Source organism: Epargyreus clarus, unplaced genomic scaffold (assembly GCF_041222505.1).
Source record: "Epargyreus clarus isolate Ecla_fem2 unplaced genomic scaffold, WU_Ecla_fem_2.2 ptg000006l, whole genome shotgun sequence".
NCBI lineage: Eukaryota > Metazoa > Arthropoda > Insecta > Lepidoptera > Hesperiidae > Epargyreus > Epargyreus clarus.
Window position 1 is genome coordinate 7657583 of NW_027332214.1, and position 20962 is coordinate 7678544.

At 33.5% G+C, this 20962-nt stretch overlaps 4 protein-coding genes across 5 annotated transcripts; 1 reads left to right on the forward strand and 3 right to left on the reverse strand.

The window, feature by feature from the left end:
- On the reverse strand, positions 1 to 942 carry Srp14 (signal recognition particle 14). Its single transcript, XM_073073883.1, has 3 exons — positions 782 to 942; positions 633 to 705; positions 1 to 501 (listed from the first exon to the last, which is right to left on the reverse strand). Exons 1-3 carry the CDS (start codon positions 803 to 805, stop codon positions 275 to 277), a joined length of 324 nt encoding a protein of 107 aa, XP_072929984.1. The 5' UTR covers positions 806 to 942; the 3' UTR covers positions 1 to 274.
- Positions 943 to 1989: 1047 nt separating this feature from the next.
- On the forward strand, positions 1990 to 5700 carry Marc (Mitochondrial amidoxime reducing component). The gene is made up of 8 exons (XM_073073888.1): positions 1990 to 2098; positions 2878 to 3091; positions 3171 to 3315; positions 3418 to 3512; positions 4095 to 4209; positions 4729 to 4934; positions 5064 to 5138; positions 5356 to 5700. The coding sequence occupies exons 1-8, from the start codon at positions 2077 to 2079 to the stop codon at positions 5489 to 5491; spliced, it is 1008 nt and encodes a 335-aa protein (XP_072929989.1). The 5' UTR covers positions 1990 to 2076; the 3' UTR covers positions 5492 to 5700.
- Positions 5682 to 15372, reverse strand: DNApol-alpha73 (DNA polymerase alpha subunit B). Of its 2 annotated transcripts, XM_073073885.1 has the most exons (12): positions 15217 to 15372; positions 14836 to 15070; positions 14569 to 14614; positions 12138 to 12211; positions 11542 to 11712; positions 9984 to 10107; positions 9641 to 9765; positions 9104 to 9252; positions 8539 to 8773; positions 8116 to 8337; positions 6760 to 6943; positions 5682 to 5844 (listed from the first exon to the last, which is right to left on the reverse strand). In XM_073073885.1, exons 1-12 carry the CDS (start codon positions 15290 to 15292, stop codon positions 5713 to 5715), a joined length of 1773 nt encoding a protein of 590 aa, XP_072929986.1. In that variant the 5' UTR covers positions 15293 to 15372; the 3' UTR covers positions 5682 to 5712. The 2 variants fall into 2 exon arrangements, with proteins under 2 accessions (XP_072929986.1, XP_072929988.1); XM_073073887.1 differs by lacking the exon at positions 15217 to 15372 and having other exon boundaries at positions 14569 to 14609; positions 14836 to 15000.
- Positions 15373 to 18491: 3119 nt separating this feature from the next.
- On the reverse strand, positions 18492 to 19973 carry Trs33 (trafficking protein particle complex subunit Trs33). Its single transcript, XM_073073889.1, has 3 exons — positions 19784 to 19973; positions 19449 to 19712; positions 18492 to 18708 (listed from the first exon to the last, which is right to left on the reverse strand). The coding sequence occupies exons 1-3, from the start codon at positions 19859 to 19861 to the stop codon at positions 18583 to 18585; spliced, it is 468 nt and encodes a 155-aa protein (XP_072929990.1). The 5' UTR covers positions 19862 to 19973; the 3' UTR covers positions 18492 to 18582.
- Between the last annotated feature and the right edge of the window lie 989 nt (positions 19974 to 20962).

A 20962-nucleotide genomic window follows, 5' to 3' on the forward strand; every position in this document is an offset into this window, starting at 1 on the left:
TATACATTATTAATTTGTTTATTATATAAATGTTTGTGTATAACTTAACGTTTATAAAAATTAGGAGCATCGGACAGCTGGTCAATGACTAAAATGCACCACCATCACTAGCTGGCAGTAGACCAACTCTTCACACCTCGGGAGGGAAAAGCACAGTTCAATGGTCTCTTTGCGCAAACTAGCAAACATTGCACAGATACACTTCACATTCATGTTAACACTCATTCTTGTGCAAAATACACTGCTTCAGTCTCCACACATTGCTTGTTTACTGTTATTGAGTAGCCATCGCTTTCTTTTTGGGTTTCTTCAAACGTTTTAATCCATTTACGCTTGTTTTTAGTAAATTGGAGTATGCCGTACTGAACTTCTCGACGTCGCGCTGCTCGATAACTGTTGATATCTTCTTACTCCGGGACTGTGCGCGAACTAAACATTTGTACTCTGGATTCTTTACAGCTGGAGTACCATCCCGCGGATGCGGCTTTGTACGTCCATCATCTATAAGAACGCGGAATTAAACATTTAATACGAAACGTTAATGAAGTACTCTTGAATGTTTTGTAAATATCCTTGAATACAAACATGTTTGAGGAGTCAAAATTATGATACAGCTATGATAGAATACTTACACCGTTTCATGGTCATTGTGACAGACCCAGAAGCTCGGGCTTTTTGGAACAATTTCCCAAGTTCAATCAAGAACTGAAAATAAAAGCAACAATTAACTAATTATTTCTTAATTGATGATTGTTTCTTGTTTCCAAAAAACACGAATTACCTCATCGTTACTTAATAGGACCATATTTATAACAAATTAAAATGCTTGGTCTTATTAAAGTTTTTTAAAACATTAAATCAAATATGCACATTTTTTATTCTTCTTGGAAATCACTCCACGCATTTACACGTTGACAAGTTGCTAAATTGACAATCATTGATGGAAGTTGACTGTCATTATTTGACAGTGACATTTAACCATAGTGTAATTGTTTTTTTTTTAGATAAATTTCAATGAAGTTTAGGCTAAGTAGAAGAATATATTGAGTTGTATACTATATTAACAAGGAGCAAATATTTCCTTAATTTTCATTAACACTTCGAAGCCGTACACATAACAATTGTTTACCTTATAAATTATTAAGTACGTTCAAATCAAGTATTTTATAAAATCTACAATTTTACTCTTCGGGCCCTGTTCTGCTTTATAGGCGTACTTCTACTTGTTGTTCTACTCTTATACGAGGTTTGGGCCAAATGGTAAAGGCCACGCAAAATTTCTAGTCCGCACTGAAGTTGTTACGCGCAGATTTAGTTATATTCGAATATACTCCGTAATGCAGCTATGTCCCCGCGGGCGAGAACGGGCGGCGGACGGATGCCGAGGGGATCCCACACTGTCTTCGTCCCGCTAATATCTACAATTTGCTATTGCGACGCGAGTCGTTCCTATAGTGGAAGCGGACTAGCAGTTTGATACGGACTATACCCGAGGTGGTGCTGCAGTCAAAACATTCCCTTAGGTTTTACAACCACAAGCACCACAATACTTATTTGGCCCATGGTCTTTTCTTGGACGAAAAATTGAAGTAGTGTTGTATATTTCGTTTTGCAAGTGAGGAAAGCACAATTACTTTCTATACTTGATGGAATTTATAAGCTTTAACTTCTTATTAAACCTACTAGGCATATCCTCTTAAGTAAAAAAAGCTTATAAAGATATCCTTGTATATCGCACACGCCTGTGTACCTGAAATGTTCAAGTTTTTTCATTTCTATTACCGTATTCAAAAGATTTAAAACTTAAAATTTAAAATAAAAACATTATTTACAACAATAATAAATAATTTAACTTCACGTCCACAGACTACTTAGGGATATTACCACAGTATAAGGATTAGTGTAATATTACGTACGTTTTGCGTCTCGCTTGGATATATTAATAGTAGGCAAAGCTCACATAGCGGTAACATGTATTAATACTCTATGCATAGCGGTATTCGTTGTTAGTTCATTATTGCCTCTGTGGATTTGCGGTGTGTGGTTAAATTAGGCGGTGAATTCGACGAAAGAAACATGTTCAACCAAAATATTCAAGGTACGACAACAAAAAATATCCGTGTTGTATAAGTTATTGCTGTAATTATGTCTAAGACTTTCAATCTTTTACTTTTACGCCTAAAATTATTTCTTTATCCTACTTATTACATGAAATATATGGATGTTTTTTTTGGTTTGCATAATGACATTTATTCAAATGTTGGAACATTTTTAAGGTCATATGATAATGAACGACTACAAATGGGTGATAAGCATAAGATGAAATATGTCGATATTAAGTTTGTTTATCCAAGTCAAGCATCGATGTTTAGAACATTTTTTTCTGTGTATCTTTGTTATGAAATTAAATGGTCTAAACTGTTAAAAGGTAAATCTGGCTAAATGTAGGTAGTTTTTTTTTGTTATACTTGCCTATGCCTGCAATTTATAAAAGTTCTATATGCCAGTTTATCGTAAAACACTAAAATTAGGTCTGTATCTGAAATTTAAAAATAACTGCATTTTTACAATACCCTACCTTAAAACAATCTTTTTTTTAATTGTACAAAATATCTTTGCAAGGAGGAACCGATTTTCACCAAACTTCGATGTGGGGTAGTCATAATAAGCTGGAGGTGAATATTTTCTTCTTATTAACAAACCCTGCATGTAGAGACGCACGCAGTTATACACATTTAAAGTAACGAAATTCTCATCCAATTCGGATCCATTTTTTTTAAAGAAAATCATGGACATGTAAATCGAACTACATACATTATCGAATACAGAACCGAAGCTCCTTTTTTATAATGGTTAATTTAAAAATATTAATTCCAGCTCATTACGTGACCGCGGCGATCGCCACAGCTGGAGTGCTCGGCGCTGGATACGCTTACTACCGCTATCAAAAGAATAAGTTGCCAACAGTATGGACTCATGTCGGTAAACTTGAAGATCTTTACGTGTATCCAATTAAATCTTGTGGTCCCGTAACAGTCGATAGGGCCGATTGTACTTACCTCGGTCTAAAGGACGGATGGCTCCGAGACAGGTATGTAATCGAGGTGACCAGGTGACCATAAGTTATATTCTTCCCAGTTTTCTAAAGCCTCATATTGTTTTTCTTGCAGAGTGCTCATGGTGGTGGACGAAAAGAACCATTTTATAAACGCACGAGTATATCCTGAACTCCTTCTTGTGAGGCCAACTGTAAAAAGTTCTATTCTTACTTTGCGCCATGTGGATATGGAGCCTCTTTACGTTAACTTGGCTGAGGTAAAAATGAACTATAAATATTGAAGTTATTACAATAAAGGTGTCTTAATATGGTTCTAAAGGTATTATACGAGTAGGAACCTATATTTGTACTATTTTCAGGTCATCGAATTGCAAAAACCTTTCAAAGCTACAGTATGGACCTGCACTGTTCCAGTACTTGACTGCGGTCGGGAGGCGAGCGAATGGTTTTCAAAGTAGGTTACGTACTTTTCATTTAACTCAATTCTTAAATAGACCACATACTTATTATACCACCACATATTTACATTATCATCACTTCTTCTCACATTATCATTCGTTTTAAAGATAATGCGTTATTGCTCGAGATAAAAAGTTTATATTTATATACGTACGACGTTTTCACCGTGGCTTTGCTTATACGTTTGACTTTTACGCAATCTCCCAAACTTTTACAACCATTTGGCTTGATTTGGGAAATCCAAAGCTGGGCTAAAAGCACTTTTTTACGCAACTTTTTTAAAATCCTTACATTAAATGCAAATTATTTTACATTGTAATGCACGTACCTACTTATTTTATCTTTGAGTGCAAATCTCTTCTGATGGATTTAAAGGTTCCAAGATAATAAAAGACAAGCCAATTTTATTTATTAATATGGATGTTCATATACCTACAGTGTTGCCGATAATTCTGATGCTATTTATGCCGATGTGTTTATTTAAATGATAACATTACATACTGTAGCTATGTTTTCACATAATTATTTACGAGTATCAGCAGACTTTTATCTCAACATTGTTTTAATTAATTTACAGGTTGCTAAATCGTGCTGACATCAAATTCCGATTAGTTTATTATTCTAATCAGAAATGTCGCGAGCTAAGAGACCCGGCTAACATCAAGTACTACAAATTCAGGGATACGGACACTGTAAGTTGATACTCAGTCAATAATAATTGCGTTACTATCTAGTATTGAGGACAAGCTGCTCTGTATTTGAATTGACTCGAATAATATAAGTTTGAAATCTTTCATATATTGCATTGTATGAAAGATTTCAAAACGAATTCTGTGGAATTGCACATGACCAAATATTATAAAAGTTAGCTCGCAAAATAAGTATAAACTTGTGGTGAGCAGATGGATTCAGGGACTGAAAATAAATACATTCCTTTTATACGTGCAGAGATCTCGCTTAGACATTTTAATGAAGTCGACATTTACTTGTCGCACCGATAACCGGAATAGGTCAGCAGAAAAGAGCTGTATTCAGATGGTAAAGATTCAGCACTAATAGTTAATCCGTAAAACCAGAATTAACTTAACATTGGCATTGCCCAACACCAAACCAATTTTATACTCAGTTTTAAATATCATTAACTGTGTAGGTACATCTCTGTTGTATCATATAGTTAACAATTTTTAATTCGAACTATAAACATTTTGCAGGGTGCTCTTCCCGATGAGTCGTCTTTCAATCTGATCAACAAGGCATCTATTGACGACTTAAATTCCCGCCTTGGTGACGTTCAGGTCGATCACCGTTATTTCAGGCCTAACTTTACAGTCAAAGGACCTATAATATATGATGAGGATAAATGGAAGTTTGTGAAAATCGGTGAAAGTGTGTTTGAAGTGCTGAAACCTTGCACACGGTTAGTATTATATTATTTTTCTTATGAAAATCGAAAACTTGAATTTATAAGAACGCACAGAAATTAATTAGTGAATATAATTTGATATTGAAATTAGTATATTTATAAAAAAGAAATTAATAATTTCAGGTGTATAATGACTACTATTGATCCAGAAACCGGAATACGCAACCCAAAAACGGAGCCGCTAGAAATGCTAAGAAGGTAACATAAATATTATAATTTAACTTGGCGGACAAATAAAAATTCTGTGGATATCATTATCTTACTACGAGAGTATCGAGATAACGAAGTCTACGTGGAACGGATGGAATTTGTCCATCAATCTGCTCTTTAGTTATTCCTGTATTTTTATACAAAAGTTATTTACTTGACACGACAAATTTTTAATTTTTCTTTATCTCCTTTATCATTTTTACAGTTACCGTTTGATGGAAGATCCCGTAGAGCGCAAGTTCGCTGGTAACTCGCCTCGTATGGGGATACAGATGGCGCTACGCTCAGGAATCGGAAAGACTATTAACCTTCACGACGATGTTTACGTATCATATAATTAACGAAACATGATTGCTGCTAATATACATACAAGGGATTTAATAATCTCTTTTTTGTTTACTTATAGGATTTTCATAAATATTTTTTATAATCAATATAGCTCGAAATAATTATGATTGTTCTTGTTCATGTAATAAACCCGTATTTTTGTATTTTGTAAATGATATATTAACTTTTAATGAAAAACAAATAAAAAGTTGCATAATGAACATTTATTTATTTCTTAAATACGAACAATTTGAGCTGCAATTTTAGGAGTTTCTTCATGACCGGAAATCAACAGACGAGCGAAGGTCCCACCACCAGGACCTTTTGTCAAATGCTCAGGGTTCACTACGACACAATTGTTGACCTCCTGAAAAAGAAAATGATAATTATACTAGTAAGTTCATGCAAACGTTGTCCTGTCACAAAAAGAAAAAAAAAGTTATCTCGATAACCGCGCTGCCTATGAGAATACCAGTTATAAAAATATCTGAATCCAACCAAATACACTTATACTCATTGAAATTTAAATTGAGCGTGATCACAAAAATACGCAATATATATCAAATATATTAATTTAAAAGGGAAACGTATAAACTCTTTCCTTTAGAAATTCGCTTAACAACCGTAGACAACAACAGACACAATAGTTGTTATTTGGTTGCTGTCAGCTTACCAGGCCATAGGCTTAGATTTGTTTCGTTAGTGACGGAAGCGAAGTTATAAACAATAATAATAAAAACTTAAAACCACGCTAAATTGCACAGAAAATATTTAATCCTGACAACCCTGATGAGGAATGGGACAAAATTTGTTAAATCATGTAGTCATCGTTTCTTGATAAGTGTTCAAAATTATTAATTAATTGGACCATTGAAAGCGAAAATAGAGTTCAAAGATTCAGTTAAATACATACAGGTAAAGCTAATGAAAGCATGGAAGGTGGTAGAACCCTTTGTGGTTCGACTCCGGCGGCACCACCGCCACAGCTATTTCTGCCTTATAACATCAGTGTTAAGCGCTGCTGCGTTCTAGTTTGAAGGGTGTGGTAAGGGAGACATACTTTTCAGAGACAGCGTTCCAGCTTAGTCCTCAGGGGTAGCTACCCATCTGTGGCCGACCTTCGGTACGAATATTTAATCATGTTTGGAGTCGATTACAGATTTGTATAGGCGGCAGTAGCCACTTAACATCAAGTGGACCGCATGTTCGTCTGCTACTCCATATTATTATAAAAAAACCGTGGTAATAATAGCAAGTATAACAAAAAATGGATAACAGGTACCTTAACAAAATATCTGAAGTTAGAGGGCAGGATGAGTATATGCGGCGAGCAGGGCAGCTGCGCGTGCGCGGCCCACAGCGCGGCGTCCAGCGGCTGCGCGGCGGGCGGCGGCCACAGCGGCCAGAACGTCTGCTGCGCCAGCACGTGCCGCGCCAGACGCGACAGCTTGTCGCCGCCCATGCCCCTGGACAACACGACGCAACATTTATGTAACGTAATACCTTCTTCAGCTTGTCCCCGCCCATGCTCCTGGACACAACGCAACAAGTTTATGTAACGTAATACCTTCTTCAGCTTGCCCCGCCCATGCCCCTGGACAACACGACGCAACATTTATGTAACGCAGCGTTTCCCAGCCTTTTTCAGTCCACGGACCCTTAGAAAATCAAGTACAGTTCACGGACCCCCTTAATAAAATAAACAGCGAAAAAAACCGCAATCCCAAATATCATTTTTTTACAGGAGAGCCAAAACAAAATTTGAAAAACCAATTTATGTATATATTTTTTATAGATTAATAATAGTATTATACACGATTGGATGCATCTTTTTTAATTTTTTAAAATACCGTGTGCTTAGATCACATTTTTCTAATAAAACGGGTTTGCTGATTTTTCGTTTTGCGGCCCTTTTGCATTTAATGAGCGATTTATGTGTCGTCCAGAGGTAACACCGCGGACCCCCATACATATACTCGCGGACTACAGGTTGGGAAACGCGGATGTAACGTAATACATTCTTCAGCTTGTCCCCGCCCATGCCCTTAGAGAACACAACGCGACAGGTTTATGTAACGTAATATAGTCCGTGTAAAACTGCTAGTTAACGATGAATATGAAATGAATCGCGTCGCTATAGCAAATCGTATGACTACACCTACTCGCACTTCAGAGACGGACACAGACTAGCAGTTTGGCGCGGACGATATCTTCTTCAGCTTGTCCCCGCCCTTACCCTTACATTTAATACATGTTGAATTGTTGAGATAACGTGATAGCTTCGTCGTCAACTCATACTGTTCAATTGCTTGGCAGAGTTGACCTCTCACGGTGAAAGGCATTCAACCCTTGGTTTAAAACAATGGCACTTGGCGAAGTAATATACTGCCTTACGTGATACAATAGTGTGAAGAGATCTCGATTTATGAAAGAGTGCAAGTTCTAAAAAGTATATAAAGTCTGATAATGCAATTTTGAATAGCGTGGTTATCACTCGCCAAACATATGTTATTTTACATATTACAGAATTTAAAGTTACAAATCTTTCATTTAGAATAACTTATATTTAATATTTCCAGGCGTTGCATTAGTAGATTTTAGATATTTTATGAAATGAAATGCAAAAATATATACTAACAAAGATATTTCCTCTTTACTGATCTCCATGAGAATGTCAGAACTTGTTACTCCAACAACTATGCCATTGATGTTCAGAGTGGATGGATCTGGCAAAAAGTGGATGTTATTATATTTAGTTTGATGCTGGTTCTTTCTTCTGCTGGAGTATGCTGGAGTGGGGTAAATGTTGACGTGGAAAGCATCCCTTAAGCTTGACACGATGTATATCTGTGTTAAGGGGCTGAAAATTTTGAAATAATTAACCGTAAAATTTGCATAATGTTTCTTGTTTACAATGGAATATATTAATGGTAATCACTCATAATTAACTTTAAAAATTGAGCCAATTTATTTTACATGCTATATTTTGTTAAAACAACCATGTTATAGAAATTTGGTTTTAGAGAATAAATGTTTTTACACTACAATAATTAAATCATACCTTGTAGAAGCCAAGCCCGCTAAACTGTCGATCAATTTATTGAAGAAAGATTCAAAAGTTTCTGCCATGGAGTTGTCCTTAATTTTAGCATGTTCACAATCCATGAATGGACCCGTCATTATGACAATGTGCGGTTTGTTTGTGTCGATGTACGTGATTAAATCTGCCAGGGGTTCATAGGCCAGGTTGTCTGATGTTGTGTATGGGCCGGACACGACAACCATTGATATTTTACCTAAAAAAATAAAACTACATATTGGTTTTCGACATTAGATCCAATATTTCATCTCAATGTACTTCTCAATATCCTCTTCAATCATTTTCAATTCATTCTGCTGTGTTTTGGACTGAAGTATGTCGTAATATATAACAAAGTTGTTCAGGAGATGTAACAATACATTTACTCTCCTAAATAGGTATATTCATGTGAAACAAAACATAGTCAAGATTATTGAATGATAATTATTTCATGCAAATATTTTATTGATATATTTATTTCGTGATTTGGAGTTCTGTTTAGTCCTTAAAATTAAAGATTAATATTTTACGAAAGAGATAGTTAAACCTTTTAATGCGTTGAGCATATCAGCACTGTGATCGGGCACTGGGTTAGCCGCGTCGTGGTACACTTCTTGTGCGAGGAATCTGTCCCCTCGGGGGTTGATGCCGCGCATAACTACCACTTGTCCAGGAAACAGAGAATACTGTTTTACACTGTGTACCGAAAATCGAGATATTAGTTCTATGTTGTCGCCTATACTATATTCATCATGACTATAAAATAAAGAGTTTTTATTAGTACGAGCATTGGGTATTGTATTTGTTTTAATAATTATTTACTACGAATGATGCTGCACAGATTTTACTTTTTTAGATGTCTAGCCTAAGATTTCAATACAACTATAATTTCGAAGATGTTCAACAAATCAAATCTAAAAACAGCTAAGTCGTGACGTAGTAGTAATCGTAGCAATAGAGAATTCATGAAAGAGAAAGCAAACCTAGAGATCTTTAGATAATTTGTTTTATAGGTTTTGTAGTTCTTTAACTCATGGAACAAAGTACAAATAGTAAAATATGAAGTCAAATTATGGTCTCTAACCTATCCAAATCTACAGCCACTGCCTGACTGAGCGACTCTTCCCACGTGCCTTGAAGGACAACGCTTTTAGCATTTAGCCTTGCGTCCGCGTCACATTCGATGCGCCCGGATACAAACACTTCCGTCTGAAAATTATAAACTGCGTAAAAATTAATAATTTTACACGATACATACAGAAAATTTTATCTGTTCAAATTACTTAATACTGCCATTTGAATCAGTAACAGGATTTTAAGATATAAATGGCTGTATGCGCATTTGTTGTCGGATTTTTTTTTTTTTTTTTTTTTATGAAAACAAATAAGCTCAATTTTACTTAATATGCTGTCCAATATTAACAAACCTGAGATTTATGCCTAACAGACGTAGATTCCTTGAAATTATTTTTCTTCATTATACATTGTGATATATAGCGTATGTGGTTGTCAAAAGTGGTCGCTTTTTCTTGCAGTAACTCAAACCCAAACCTGAACCAAACAAGGAATATTGATCATAAAAAATCTCACTGTGTATGACCCAATTTTAGATCCATAAATAAAAAAACATTTTTTAAGTGTTTCAATCAAAAGTATAATAAAAGGAGAACAAGGGATCCTAATCCAGTCCTTAAGTGCAGTTTTGCACAAAAGTAGCATAAAAGCACAAAATAGCAGACCAATCTATATATATAACAGCGAAAAGATACGTTCAAAAAGTATTAATCAAGGTTTTGCCTAAACTACTGAAGCTAGAATCATGAAATTTGGAATATATACCTATATACCTATACCTAGCTCAATTTATAATGTATATGCGCACTAAGAACGGATTTTTTGATATTCCACCGTTAAGGGGGTTAAATAGGGGTTGAAAGTTAGTATGAAAGTCCGTCAATTTAAAAGCAAACTCGATGAAAGTTCATATTTAGCTTTCTGAATGAAAATAATAAAAATGTAATTTAAGAGATTTTCCAAAATCAACCGTAAGGTTAAATAGGGGTTGATAGCACATTTTAAAAATTGCCATTATGGAAGCCAGCACTATGAAAGTTAGCCATTGCCTTACTAGTCACTTATATAATTTATTATTACTAAGGTTGTATCAAATAATAATTTGTCATAACTAATTCCAATCATATTATTTACAATTTTATAATAAAATGATATAATGCCAACTTCTTAAAATGAAGTGGTTAGATTAAGTAAATACTTGAAACTTATTTAAAATAGACGCCAGGTACTTATTGTTCAGGCGGAAATCACGTCACTTAATGATTTTATAATCACTGGCAACCCATAGTAAAAGCAACTGATGTTTCTCTAGTTACAGAATAAAAAAGTCAGAGACAAAACATGTACTTATATGATTAGCAAATATTATCGCGGAACTTGTATATTTCAGGGGTCCCGGTAGGCGGTTTTATATTTATTGGGTACTAGCTGACCCGGAAAACTTTGTACCGCCTCAAAATCTATTTATTAAATATATTTCATGTAAAATATAGCCTATGTTACTCGTGGATAATGTAGCTTTCAAATGGTGAAAGAATTTTTAAAATCGGTCCAGTAGTTTTTGAGCCATTTCATTACAATCAAACAAACAAACAAAGTTTTCCTCTTTATAATATTATTACTAGCTGACCCGACAAACTTTGTACCGCCTCGAAATCTATTTATCAAATATATTTTATATAAAATATAGCCTATGTTACTCGTGGATAATGTAGCTTTCGAATGGTGAAAGAATTTTTAAAATCGGTCTAGTTGTTTTTGAGCCTATTCATTACAATCAAACAAACAAAGATTTCCTTTTTATAATATTAATAATATAGATAGTATAGATTAACCTCTAATATCTTTTCGGTAGGTTAGAAAATAGCCATTACATAATAAAATGTGTAAATATACAAAATGAATACTAACTTAGCCTTTGTGTATAGCTCGCCATCTTCATTAGGTACTTGTGAAATTTTAAATTCTACCATGTCAGTTAAGGAATTAACACTGACAATATCTTGTAACATCTCTTCTTCTCCATAAGAGTGTACCACAGAGCCTTGATTTGTTCTCGAAGCATACTTTGCTGAGCGATCGCTAAAATATTTACGGCAACACTGTTAAGAATGTTCACGTAATAAAAAAAACAATATGCCATTTTAACATCCATAATCCACATTACAATGCAAAAGAGAAAAAGAAGATAGACATAAAAAGGCAGGGTTTTATTTCACGTGATTAGAATGTAAAATAATAACTTATTTTTTCAATTTAAATGTTGAGCATGGATAAATTTCAAATTGGTTTTCGACATTAGATTAAAATAAAGTTTCGTCTCAATGTACTTCTCAATATCCTCTTTTAATCATTTTCAATTCATACTGCTGCGTTTTGGACTGTATGTCGTAATATATAACATATTTTATTTCATTTGGTTATTCAGTAAAAATATAAGTCTATTGAAGGATAATTATTCATACTACTGTATGTAAGTGTGAATAAAGTAATTTTAAGATACTTACACAGTTGGGGAATATGTGGCCGGCCGCAGTTCTGTCTTTTGATGCGATGGCTGTTCGGTTTCTTTTTTAACCCTCTGAAAACAGTGATTCGCTTAAACAGGAGAAATAATAAAACAAATTAGAAAAATAATAGTGTTAATCATTATATTCACTGTATTACAATAACAGTTTGCAAGTAAGCGTGCCATTTATATGGCGGTAAGTTATTACTGCCACCTTTGAAAATCTGTATTCAATCTCTAATAGAATTGGAGTACTCTGTGGTCGGCCAAATGCGTATCTTTTTCTTGCCAATAATACACCCTTCAAACGAGAACACAGCAGTGCTTAACACTGCAGTTATAAAACAGAAATAGGTGGTGTGATGCTGCCTCCAGTCTTACTGTGAAGGGTTATATTACGTTCAACATACGTAAATTTGGCAATCTATATATTATATCAGGCACGTGCATATCTTACATATTCCATTAAAAATTGACTTCAAAACAGACTTAATAAATAAATATAATACTGTGTACCACCTTAATTAATAACATATAGAATAAGGAATTTCAAATAAATACAAAAATATGGTGTTAGGGTAAAAAACCTATGGTTAATTAACAAGTCTACTATTTATGATTCACAACTAACTTCATTTTACTCTGTTATGTTATATATTAAAACCATTGTAAAATTGAATGAAATTTAGGCCCTGACTTCATATAATTATTTAATTACACATTGGAGATTCATGTCAACATTTCTCCATGAATTAAAAGTATGTCATGATAACATTGATTACAAAAATGTACGCACGTAAGAAATTATATTTCTTTGGCGCATTTAATTTAATATTTATTAGCCAAATTTATGGTGATTAAATTTTACAAATATATTTTAAAAAATCCGATCTCAAATGCTCTAAAAAAAACATAGCTTCAAAAAGTAGATTGAGTTGATGGCTGCAGACGAGTATGGATCTAGTCATGATGGTATGACATGCACCAGAGGCATACTCGCCCACAAATATCATCAAGTCAAGTACCATTCTTCATCAACTATTTGATATTGTGGTTCTGTTCTGTGATCTTGGTTCTTCTTGATGAGAGACGAATGCTTCATTGTATGATTGTAAATAGTTTATATTTTATACAACACAATACTTATACAATATACAGATTATTAACTATGCCGAAAGCAAAGTTAAACTTATGTTCTAAAATGAATACTAAGTAAACAAAAATAATACTAAAGTATAACTTCTAAAGACTTGACTTGAATAGTATGATAAGAATAATAAAAAAATAGCATGAAACACACCCAATATTATGGTATAGTTATGGCCAAACTGCTAGTCCGCTCTGAAGTTGTTGCGAGCAGGTGTAGTTATACAATATGCTATGGCTACGCAATTCATTTCTATATTCAAAGTGAACTAGCAGTTTTATGAGGACTATACAAGTAGGCATTGTCATTTATGAGAATCCCTAAAGAAGACAGGGGCCCACATAAGGCCTCATATATGAACAAATTCAACATCTCGAGTCCCATGGAGTGTGTCCGACACATACCATACCCACAATACACCGTTTCAAATTTTTGCAGGACATTTTCTAATAATTGTGGTTCAAAAAATTATTTGGGTTTTTGTAAGGAAGAAAAAATAGATGAAAAAATGAAAACAATTTTAGGCAAAAACTCAGATATGTGATCTATCACTGCAAAAATCATAACTTTTTCCTTAACTAGTCTATATTGACTAATAAGTATTCAGTACAAACTTTAAATGGTTTCATACTTAAAATCCAAATAAACAATATATTTGCTTTTTCTTCTGGAAGGAAAATATGTACATTTATAATAAATTTGAAGCAGGTTTTAATTAAGCCACCAATGATTCATCCACTGCGTTACATTCTGAAATAATAAACTGTTGATAACACTTCATACTGTTTTCTAGAATCCTTCATGCTCAATGTTGTTAATTTTCCGTGCTGTTTCCTCAGATTTACAGTCTACAAGCAATCAATGAGTGTAGATCTAGTCACAGAATGCAGACACTGTGCCCATAGATGTATACCCATTTAATGCAAGTAGATAATCTGTCCATAAAGGTTTCCGTCCCTGAAACTAAACTTTACACAACTTTTTTTACACACATTTATTTTCACTTGTCCTCGAGTAAAATTAATTTAATATGCAAACATAACACCTACATCAGTCATGCTTAATTGCTAAGTTTTAGTAGCCCACAAACATAATGAATAATGGAATAAAATATTTCGCAATTAATCAACTATGCTAACCTATAATACTAATAAAGTGCTAGCCTTGTTTGAACTCTGAACACTTAGAATAAATAACATATTACATGTAATATAATGATCAATAATAATATAAATATAGGAAGTATAAGCAAGATTAGATAACAAAAATTAAAATAACATACCTTCGAAGTTGGAGACATATAGTTCGACAGAACATCATTATCTGAGCTACAACATTAAGGAAGAATGCTAATGAAATGTAGGTACTTATGACAGCAGAACAGTAGTCAATTACTCTGTTTGGAATTTCTGTAATCATTTGTCTCGCGTATCTCATTAAATCTTGCGTACGCGCAGTCAAATCATATGGCTAGTACTTAAAACTTCACAAACTTTTAAAGTACTTCAAAACAATAGAACACGTGGATCGGTCTCGTTAAAAAGGATACTGAGTAGAAACAGGCGCCCCATATACGGCTAAACTCGAGCCGGTACTTGCATGGACGGTTTCATTGGCGTGAGCGTTGGACTTACTCGCGGACAGTTTGGAAAATTCCTTTTTAGCAAGTAAATCTAAGTTCTCCAAAGTCGGCGACGCGCCGCTCAAGTGAGTCAGGCTAAATGCCATCCATAGCTCACTAAAAGTTTCCGCGTCGACATTATATTCTTCACATAAACTTACACCTTGAAAGACATGAATAAAGAAACAACCTTGAACATTAATTTTCTAGCGTTCAAGCTGACAACAACTAATATATAACTTTTGTGGAAGTTCTTTCGAACGGTAAGCGACGTCTGTATTGTTTGTAGGCCTTTAGATGGGTACTCACATTTCGTTAAGACTTCTTTTTCTACATCTATACCCAAAAATTGAAACTGCTCAGTCACCAATTCTGCGGTAGCCATTTTCTATAAAATTGAAAGAGCGGAGCGAATGAAGGAAGTACGGAGGAAGTAAAAGAGCGCCAATCAAAAAGTATGCGTCAGAAAGTTTTATTCAAAGACAAAGATTTTTTTCTAACGCTTTTTTGTCAATTGACAAAGATTATAGATTTATTCTGCCCTATGTCAAAATCAAATGAAACTTAATGGTTTTTCATGTTAAAGAATTATTTAATTTATACATAACATGAAAACCTTGAGAAACTATTTTATTTTTACAAAATAAGGCCCAATGAAATAGTTTCCTCGTGATTATTTACAAAGAGAGTCGGCCAGCAAATAACCAAAGATTTTCAGTATGTTTATCGGCAATTACCAAACCAAAATATCACTTATTACAAACATGTAACTATACTCTTAGATTCCAAATACAATATGACTGAGGTTGGCGGTTGTTGATTTAATTATACTGAGATATAAGTACTGATATTTTATTATACAGATATTTTTAAGCAATTTGAATTTCTTTTTCGTTAGTACATGGTTAATAACTTAACTGGGTCATTAAAAATACAATGCAAAGTATTATAATTATAATTTATTCGCTAAAAATAACACGACTTATGAAAAGTATTACTTAAACTATTAAGCAGTTAATATTTCGCTTATTATATTAATATTTTACATTAAAAGAATCAAAGTGCTTCATGTAGCGGTCTAGCTTAAGACCGCCACATATATATAGGTTGCTATACTATTTGGTTTTTAGTGGTACGAGTATTGTGTATTACAAGGTAACAACAATTTAAAATTCAATATTTTGATTCAGAATATGATTACAGATCATGTGTAGCGCCATCTCGTGCCTAGGGATCTAGTGGTAGGTATCACGACGAAGTGAAAGCTGAAAATCATAAAATATGATATTTGATAATAAAATAGGGAGTTCTAAAGTAGTAAAACTGCTAGTCCGCTCTCTTAATCACGTCGTCATAGCAAATTATGACTACACCTGCACTACACCTGCTCGCAACAATTTCAGAGCGGACTAGCAGTTTGGCGCGAACTATTCGTACATATTAACTTAAAATATTGGCCGCGAATGTTAACATAAAAATACTTCAATTCTAAATTTAAAAATCACATGATGAGTTTTATTGACACTTGATCATACTCAACAAGAAATTTTGAACGAAGTCTTTCTTCAAAAATTTTTTGGAAACCCGACTGAAATGCTAGCGAGGGTAAGCTTTTAATTTGACGATTATATGATATAAAATCATACATTTTAATGATCAATTATCAGTTATTAATTAAGCATCGTAATTACAGAGTATCACGAAATATTTCCTTCGGGAATTCAAAACATCTCCAATTCTACAACAACCAAGAAGTCTTGTAAAACTAAGGAAATTGCAAGCTGATTTCCAAGTAAGCCGAGCCTTTCATATTATTCAAATTTAATTTACAACCTTTCTGTTATCTTATTTTGTACACATTACAATAGAGTGTCGCTCTCCAACATGAATATGTCCGCGAACAAATTGAAGGACCTTTTTGGTCCCTCTGTTTGTGAATTTTGCCTCCCCTAGAGGTGACGGCCCGAGGCGCAAGTTTTAGAGGCAAAGAAGAAGAAAGTTAGGTAAATTAAAATAATATTATAAATATGATAAATATTAAAGTTGATTTTACTGTCCGGTATGGACAGTCCACTCCACGCTACGCCTCTGTGGTTCACAGAATAAGAATAAAAATAAATCGCCGCGGGAAATCAGTAATTTTAATCCATAATACACGATTCAGTTTAAACAACGACGCGTGTAGTCTTTCAGTCCGAGATGGTTGATGAATTCTTATAAGAAATTAAACCAAGCCTTTAGTGCGGAATTGAGGAGGCAACTGTTAAATTTTACATTACGTATTGTTTTCAACGGCGTAGCGCTACGAGGTGATAATTTCATCGTATTAAAAAAGCTCATGAAGGCAGTAACATTTCTTCGTCTTATTAAATAAAATAATTTAAAAGAAGTGCGTATAGCATAGTATAGGTACACGCACAAGAACTAAAACTTAAAAACCACAAAAATATTATAAAATGGTTGCAATATACCACATCGTTTCTGTGGAGTTATATCTTATCATACTATAACTATACTAACAATAAACTATTTTAAATAATTGTGGCGGCTTCCCGCTTCTCGTCAAGAGATGGCGCCACGAGTATTCTGAATCACGCTATGAAAGTTTTCTAAATATCTTGTACATATACAATTTCCGAACTGAGACTGTCGGAGCACGGCATCTCCCCGGGCATGATCACCTAGCCTGGCGGCAGATCTCTCAATTTTTTACTTATCAAGTATTTTTAGATTAACTTGAATCACACTATAATAAAACTATAGTTACGTTCGTGGCGCTCTTCTATTCTTTAATTACGTTATATTGAGTATCACTACTAGCTTTTATCCGCGGCTTCACTCGTGGTCACTTCATCGGAGGTTTTTTCCATCCCTTTTTTCGGGAACGGCACCTTTTTCTAGGAAAAGATATGAACCTGTCTGCCCTGTCAATACATTTGATAGGTATGTGCTTTGTTTATGTGAAGGTATTTATTATAAGTAATTAAACTTTATTTTATTTCAGTGTGAAGATGGGCGACCCGTATATCTAAAAGGAGGTTTTTGCGACAGAATTCTGTATAGCAGTACGGTTATTGGCTGTTATGTCGGAGTAATAATGGTTTTAGTAACTATTTACGATTATGCTAAGCCTGCTTCGTGGAAGAATCCTACTTGTTGATGTTAAATTTATTTGTCCGTTTAAAATTTTGTTGATTTAAGATGTTTAAAATTATATTGTTTAAAGGTATGAACACAAGTTAGTCATAAATAATTGAAAAATTAATACTTGATGGGATTTTAATAAACATTATTATCTAAAGCTTATTAAATTTGTTTCATTTGCGTCATGCAGCGACTTTAAAAACGCGACATGCGCCTAGCAAACTCCACATTCGCACACTGCGGGCGCCCGATAGTATAGGATGGCGATTCTTTCTGAAAAAGAATTCTTAAATCGAATTGAATCAGAGCCTAATTAATTGATACATAAAAAATCGCCTGAAATCGATTTCCCAAAAATTGATCTTTTTCAAATAGTTTTAGAACCAAAAGAAAAATATATCTTCGAAATGTTGATTTCATAAAGTAAGGAGTAAGAAGACTTTAAAAAGGAAAACAAAATTTACTATGATATTAACATCTTACTTAACATTGCATAATATAGACACATCATTTAAAGTCCTCATTTAAAAGTTATGTTCTTTGGACATGAATATGGAATTTACAAGATGGCATAGATTGAACCTCCGCGGTTACCACACTGTTGATGCAGAGATTTGCAAGTCCTCCTCTTATTAGTCCACATGTGTATGCAACATACTGCAAATTAATAAGACATAATTAAAACACATAAAATTTTTCATAGTAACACAGATATAAATCTCTTTTTACCACACTTTTATTAACTTGACCTGTATGTCTGTATGTATGTATGTATGTATGTAATGGAATCTTTGAACTAAATTTTTAACCACTGAATGGTCCACTTGAATTAATTTAAAATTTTGAACAATTATCAAGAACCAATGACAATACATGCTAAATATACCCTTTTTAAAAAACAAATAAAGACTATACACAATTTTAATAATTTTATCCCATAATCAGAAACATCGGGAATCAGGATTAACAATTTTTCTTGTGCAATTTTAGAGTGGTATCTAGTTTTTAAACATAATTGATATATTACTAGTATAAACTGGTAAAATATATGCTGATAATATATTTCAAGGAAAAGAAACTAGAATTTAAATATTTGTGCAATTACATAATAGGTAGGTATACTTTCGTTACAACACTAAGCTTATTCTGATTTTGTTCCTTTTGTGTACTGTATAAGTATTAGTTACTTGATAATAACTTGCAACTATCATCCATTTATAGTTGTCTCATATAGGTATATATCTTTTAAAATGTAATACAGCAGTACTAAAACTTTGTTTATAAAACAGAAATGGGTGTGGCAAAGGTACTAATAACAGAGTTCTACAACTTTTGTATAAATAAATTGAAATAGTAAACTTTTAGGAAGCAGTTTAAACGATAATAGGTCAAGTTACCCTTGGAGCATATTCCAAATATTGATGGTTGTTAGAAAAGTTTGTGAGGAATCTGAAGGCATTATCCTGAAGCACATATACACCCTGATGGTTGGTCCGCAAATTATCTATCTGTTTCTTGTAAATACATGTCCAGAAGTCTGTACATATGAATTTCATTGTATCCAATTCATCTTTGAATCTCGGCCATTCCCTGGTTAATCTTTCCATTATTTTGTATCCTGCGGCAAAACCAATATATTCCACCACGGATAAATCAACTTCCTGCAAATCAATCGTAAACATTTAGAACTCTAAAATAACATTATACAAATTACATAGTATGACAACTCAACCTTTGTGGCATTTGGCTGCTCCAAAGCATAATTGATTATTTCTGAATGTAACAACTCAAATACTATATCGTCCGCCATTGATTTTCCGCAATTATACGTTTTGTAAAAGCAAAATCCTTTTGAAAAACTTATTTATATCCTAGTCAATTTCGTTTATGACAAACAAACATCAAAATTGCTTCAAATTGACTTTGAAGTTTGAATTTTGACGTATTATGTTCATATTGTATAGTAAAATGTTACCATTAAAATAAATACAAATATAATAAAGTAATATCCTATTGTTCCGAGGTAATATCGTTAAAATATTAAAAATAATATTTATTTCAATAATGTACTAAGCGTAATATTATTTTTATAAATTTTTATTTCTATTTTTATAACTAATAAAATAATTCTGCCTCTAACCGTCAGATGTCGCTAATTTCTATTCAAAATTTCGAGTATTTTTAGTGGAAGTTCCACTACCAGTAGTTCGCTTGCTTTTTAACACCCTTTTATTAGCTTGGGTCGTATGTATGTAACTGAACAACGGAATCTTTGAACACGATTTCTATTCACTTTGAACGTACAGTTTAATTAAAAAATTTGAAGAATTATCAAAAACCACTGACAATACACGATTTTAATAATTTTGTACCATTGTCTTTATCAAAATCCTCAGGATTAACGAGTTTCGAGGCGAGATTGTTCGAGCGCCTTAGAGAAAGTTCATCGCAAAGTTAGTAGATTGCAACAATTATTGCTTTTTAGTTCTGCTATAGCGTGATTTTTGATTTAATTTTTTTTATTTCATTCAAATCAATGAACTATTTCAAAACATTAATCAATATTTAAATAAGGTCATCGCTAATGAACAGGTGGGTTTCTCAACTGGACAGCAAATTTTAATGTGTCGGATAGGATAATGTTTCGGATAGGAAATAGCAAAAAATGATCAATCAAACTGAAAATCCAATGGCCGATTGCGATAAAACGAGAACTGTTTAAGAACGTACATTATGTGACTTATTTTTGTTATTATGCGACAATGTTAGCTTGGCAAAGGGAGATCTCCCGACGGGCTAGGTGATCATGCCCGGGAGCGGCCGTGCTCCAGCAGTCTCAGTTCGGAGCTTGTATATATGCCAGATATTTAGAAAACTTCGATAGCGTGATTCAGAATACTCGTGGCGCAAT